Below are 5,526 nucleotides of genomic sequence, written 5' to 3'. Positions count from 1 at the left end.
TTCCCCTTGCCCTGGATCCTCCGACTCTCCTGGCGCGACAACAAAACACCCGCCGCCTGCTCCATGGCGCCGTTTGAACGGTTCAGATCTCTTTTTCGCATCTTTCTTTTGATTCTGTAGCTAATTCATCATTTTTGAGGGTGGCCGCCTCGTACAGTTGGCCTTTCAGACACTCTTTAGAAACAACAATCATTTCGGTGCTTCACCAACCACATCAACTTTTTACCTTTCTAACCACTCCCTTGTTGCTCTTCAGCACTTCCAATCGTTAGAAACAACGCAAATATCGCATTTCAAAACCATCAAGAATCGTCAAAATGAGCTTGTCCAAGCTCTCCGTCTCTATGCTCGCCCTGGCTGGCAGCGCCCTCTCTGCTGATCTGCCGTCCATTACCGCCAAGGTGAGCAGCCACTTTCCACTTTTCCTTCTCCAGATCTTCAACTCGCCAACTCCAAAGATCAACCGCTAATCGTCGATTGTCGATGTTCCAAAAAATAGGGCTCCAAGTTCTTCTACCCCAACGGCACCCAGTTCTTCATCAAGGGTGTTGCGTACCAGCAGGATGTCGGCCAGGCCGGAACCACCACCTCTGGCAACTCGACCTTCATCGACCCTCTCTCCAGCGAGGCCAACTGCAAGCGTGACATTCCTCTGCTCCAGCAGCTGGGCACCAACGTGATCCGTACCTACGCCATTGACGCCACGGCCGATCACTCCGCCTGCATGAAGCTCCTCAACGATGCCGGCATCTACGTCTTCTCCGACCTGGGAGAGCCTTCCCTGTCCATCAACCGTGACACCCCCAGCTGGAACACCGACCTCTTCGCCCGCTACAAGGCCGTCGTCGACGAGATGTCCCAGTACTCCAACGTGATTGGCTACTTTGCCGGTAACGAGGTCTCCAACGCCAAGAACAACACCGGCGCCTCTGCCTACGTCAAGGCCGCTGTCCGTGACACCAAGGCCTACATCAAGTCCAAGAACTACCGCTGGCAGGGTGTTGGCTACGCCGCCAACGACGACGTCGACATCCGTGCTGAGATTGCCGACTACTTCAACTGCGGCGAGCAGGACTCCGCCATCGACTTCTGGGGCTACAACATCTACTCTTGGTGTGGCCAGAGCTCCATGCAAAAGTCCGGATACGACGAGCAGACCACCTTCTTCTCCAACTACTCCGTCCCCGTCTTCTTCGCCGAGTACGGCTGCAACCTGCCCGATGGTGCTGCCAACCGTATCTTCCAGGAGACTGCTGCTCTGTACTCTGACACCATGACTGAGGTTTTCAGCGGTGGTATCGTCTACATGTTCTTCGAGGAGGCCAACGACTACGGTGAGTTTTTCCCCTCAAGATGGCTTAATATCGCATGACTAACATGATTTCAGGTCTCGTCTCCGTCAAGAACAACCAGGTTACCAAGCTCAAGGACTTCAGCGCTCTCCAGTCTCAGGTTACCAAGGCCGACCCCAAGGGTGTTGACTCCAGCGACTACAAGCCCACCAACAAGCCCGCCAGCTGCCCTGCTCTGACCGATGACTGGCAGGCCATCAACGACCTTCCCCCTACCCCTGACTCTGGCCTTTGCTCTTGCATGCAGACCTCCCTGTCTTGCGTCCGTGCCGACAATCTCTCCTCTGACGACTTCGGTGACATCTTTGGCTTCATCTGCGGCAAGTCTCCTGCCGTCTGCGCCGGTATCAACGGTGATGCTTCCACTGGTGTCTACGGTGCCTACAGCATGTGCGACGACGGTGCCAAGCTTGACTACGTCCTCGACGCCTACTACAACTCCCAGCAGAAGTCCAGCAGCGCCTGTGACTTCAACGGCCAGGCCCAGGTTGTCAGCGCCAAGCCTGCTTCTTCTTGCTCTGCCGCTCTCGCCTCTGCCAGCGCCATCAACAAGGCTGCTGCCACCGCCACCTCCCCCGTTGGCTCCGGTTCCACCTCTACTGGCGACAAGAGCGCTGCTACCAGCAAGAGCGCCGCTGTTGCCGGCCGCCCCAGTGCCTCTCTCCTGAGCATTGGTGAGCTGTCCGTCGCCCTGTACATGGGTGTCGCCATGCTTGCCGGCGGTGCCATGATTGCCCTGTAAATTTAAAAAAAGGAGGCTTTTGGAATTTTTTACAGTGGGATTGTGTATGTAGATTTGGAGGTTTATAGGAAAGTGAAATAATTATCGTCGTTTTTTTTCATGTATCTTTGGATCCAGGATTTGTATGGCAAACTTTTTGTTTTTGATATACAAGGCATCATTGGTGTTGCGTGTCCGCAACTTTTTGTTTTTTTGGCTATTAGAACGGTAGCAGTATTGACTTTTACGATTCTACAATACTTTGAAAATTTTCTTCTTTTTTAAATACCTTTTTATCTTTTGCTTCTTTTTGACTTCTTTTTCACCTTCTTGCTTCTTTTTGACTTCCTTTTTACCCTTTTTTGCTTCTTTCTGAACTTGTATATATTCGTTTTGAGATGCCCTCCCTCTTGTGCGGGGTCGTCGTGATGTTCTATACAGGACCTTCTAAGAATTGAGAATTACGATGCCAGTGTTTGTGGGAATGGTTTCGTGTCCACGTATGTAACTTTGAATCTTGGTTTTGAGAACATTGTTCAAATTATCGTGTCTAGATATTTCATTTCGGTGGCGATTTTCGTAAGTCCGGGAGTGAAGCCCATATGATCCAGTCATGTGGGTCGGCAGGACATCAAAGAGTCTTCATGGCGCAGTTGGCTAGCGCGTCAGTCTCATATTAATTTCGATATGATCTAAACATTAGTTTGGGCCATCTGAAGGTCGTGAGTTCGAGCCTCACTGAGGACATTCTTTTTGGCATTTTCCTCCATTATTCTGATGCTCCGTGTGGGTTTGGGGATTGGTTGTTTTTGAGGAGTTGGGGGATGAGGTCTCTTTTTGGGCGGTTGGTTTTGATGGTTGTTGTATGTAAATGAGAATCTTATGTGTGATGGATGTAGAGCTTAATGACTGTTGTCTGGGGGGATCAATGAGTATAACGGATGCATTATACCAATTGCTCTGTATTTGCATGTAACTTTAGAGAATCAGTTGGTAACAAATATCACGATAAGAGACAGCTGTAACAATAGCAAATGTAAGACATTTTGTTTGATAAGGAACCAAGTCAGCCCCCGCCTTGGAATGATAAGTTTGGATCAAAGGATCACGGCCCCGCTTCGGCTTCCTGTGGTACATTGATCTCAACGTCATCTCGCCTGTCTACATCTACAACTGGAATTAATCATCAACAGCGGCTTCAATACTACTATTATAGATTCCCTTGATATCACAATTAAGATTCATCATGACGGAACCCTCCAAGGCAATCCACGCAACACTGATCCACTCCCTCTCTCCCACTCAGCTCCAGGTCATCCCCGACGCCCTCATCACCGTCTCCTCTTCCGGCACTATCCTCACTCTCCAACCCAACGTCCCCCAATCTAACATCTCCAATATCCTCGCTGAGCAAAACAACGAGAATATTCCTCTCACCAAACTCTCCCACGGCCAATTCCTCATCCCAGGCTTCGTCGACACGCACAACCACGCGCCACAATGGATGCAGCGAGGCCTCGGCCAGGGAATGCACATCCTAGACTGGCTCGACGGCATAACTTTTCCCAACGAAGCCAAATTTGAAGATGCGTCCCATGCGGAAAAAGTCTATGAAAAGCTCGTTCGGGGGATGCTTAGGCAAGGCGTCACGACGGCTTCGTACTATGGCTCGCTTCATGGGGAGGCAACTCGCGTGTTGGCATCGACTTGCTTGAAGGGAGGTCAGAGGGCTCTGATAGGGAAATGCAACATGGATCGAAACTCACCGTCGTTTTACTGCGAGACTTCTGCTGAGGAGTCTATTTCTGCGACGAAAGCTTGTATTCAGCATATTCGAACTATTGATCCAGAGGGCTCTCTCGTTAAACCTGTACTGACGCCTCGTTTCGCAATATCATGTACGGCACAGCTCCTGAAGGCGCTAGGAGAAATGGCGGACGAAGATCCTTCTCTGGCAATCCAGACGCATTTCAACGAGGCTGCGCAGGAAATCAACGCTACGTTATCTCTCTTTCCGGAATTTAGCAACGAAGCTGACTTGTATTCTTCGTTTGGACTTCTCACACCGCGGAGCATTCTTGCGCACTGCACCATTATGACGCCATATGAGATCAACAAGCTGCAAGACTTGGGATGTGGCGTCGCTCATTGTCCTACCGCCAATATGACCGTCGGAGGAGGCTTCATGGCTGCTCCTATCAAAGAGTTTCTCAGGAAGGGGATTAATGTCGGGCTGGGAACGGATTCAGGTGGTGGATATAGCTCGAGCATGTTGAATGCGATGAGGCATTCTCTCATCACTTCGTATGCGAGAGAGGCGCTGTATCCTAAATTCGCATCGGAGAAGAATGAAGAAGTTAGCAAAGAAGGCAGTGGAGGAGAAACACTGAGTTGGGAGGAGGTGTTTTACATGGCTACCAAAGGAGGCGCTAAAGTCGTGGGTTTCGAAGAACAGGTTGGTGGATTTGCTGTTGGGATGGAATTTGACGCGTTGGTGATTGATATGCGGGATGGGCGAGAGGGGGTTAATGTGCCTTTGGATGAAGAGAGTGATTCGGTGGAGAGGATGCTGGAAAAGTTTGTCATGACGGGGGATGATCGGAATATTGCACAGGTGTATGTCAGGGGGAAGTTGGTTCACGGAGGGGATGTTTAGATGGATTGGAGAGATTTCGAGGGTCGAAATGTTCAGCGCTATAGAGTGCTCAAGCGTCAGGGTAATGACGACAAACGGTACAAACTTGCGGCAAATCTAGAATGATCTAATGGCGCTCTCCTAGGTAGAAATGGACCTGGAGACTTTTGATATGGCCACTGCCCTAGATAAGTAAACACTGTATCTAGAGATGGGCTACAACTGGTAATTTTTTCCACCTCAAGCCGAAGTATAGAGAAGAGTTACAGCACAGAGGACACTATCATTGGTTGAATTGGGTGTGATGTGATCTCATATCGTATTTCCACTTTCCTTCGTGCCCAATGCCTCCTAGAGATCTGCAACCTCTCTTCCTCCCAGAACGCTTCGATTCCCTCCCAGCGGCTAGGCGAGTGCTCATATAATTCCCACTAACGAGCTCCCATAGATGAATCATCCCCGTGAGAAAACCCAGCCAGATGAGAAAACACAGTCCGATGAGAAAACACAGTCCGATGAGAAAACACAGTCCGATGAGAAAACACAACCGACCGCCAATGTGGCCCTTCTCGCCTACATACATCCAGTTAGTAAGACAGCACGGAGGAAAAAGCAGCATGTTGAACTTACCGCGCGTTCAAAACAAGACACCACCTGACCTTATGGCAGAGCCAGAACCAGAAACAACATAGACGACAAAGCATGAATGCGCTGGTCTTCCTCCAGTCTTGTACTGGGCTGGTCTTCCGCCAGTCTTGTACCAGCGCAAAGACCAGCCCACTCTGCATTCTCGGCATCAGCTTCGCCGCAACCCCGAC

At 50.2% G+C, this 5,526-nt stretch overlaps 2 protein-coding genes and 1 non-coding gene across 3 annotated transcripts; all 3 read left to right on the top strand.

Annotated features, from left to right (window-relative positions):
- The first annotated feature begins 219 nt into the window (after positions 1-219).
- Positions 220-2,737, top strand: V8C40DRAFT_52424 (1,3-beta-glucanosyltransferase GAS1). The gene is made up of 4 exons (XM_083223078.1): positions 220-401; positions 500-1,334; positions 1,388-2,573; positions 2,628-2,737. Exons 1-3 carry the CDS (start codon positions 318-320, stop codon positions 2,092-2,094), a joined length of 1,626 nt encoding a protein of 541 aa, XP_083071137.1. The 5' UTR covers positions 220-317; the 3' UTR covers positions 2,095-2,573; positions 2,628-2,737.
- On the top strand, positions 2,712-2,820 carry V8C40DRAFT_t148. Its single transcript has one exon. It is a non-coding gene; the product is annotated as a tRNA-Met (tRNA).
- A 361-nt stretch (positions 2,821-3,181) lies between these two features.
- Positions 3,182-5,008, top strand: V8C40DRAFT_250131 (uncharacterized protein). Its single transcript, XM_083216895.1, has one exon. It carries the CDS (start codon positions 3,320-3,322, stop codon positions 4,727-4,729), a length of 1,410 nt encoding a protein of 469 aa, XP_083071136.1. The 5' UTR covers positions 3,182-3,319; the 3' UTR covers positions 4,730-5,008.
- Positions 5,009-5,526: the final 518 nt, after the last annotated feature.

This window comes from Trichoderma camerunense (assembly GCF_050948025.1).
Source record: "Trichoderma camerunense strain CBS 138272 chromosome Unknown V8C40scaffold_13, whole genome shotgun sequence".
NCBI classification, from domain to species: domain Eukaryota; kingdom Fungi; phylum Ascomycota; class Sordariomycetes; order Hypocreales; family Hypocreaceae; genus Trichoderma; species Trichoderma camerunense.
This window is presented reverse-complemented; position numbering and strand designations above follow the sequence as displayed.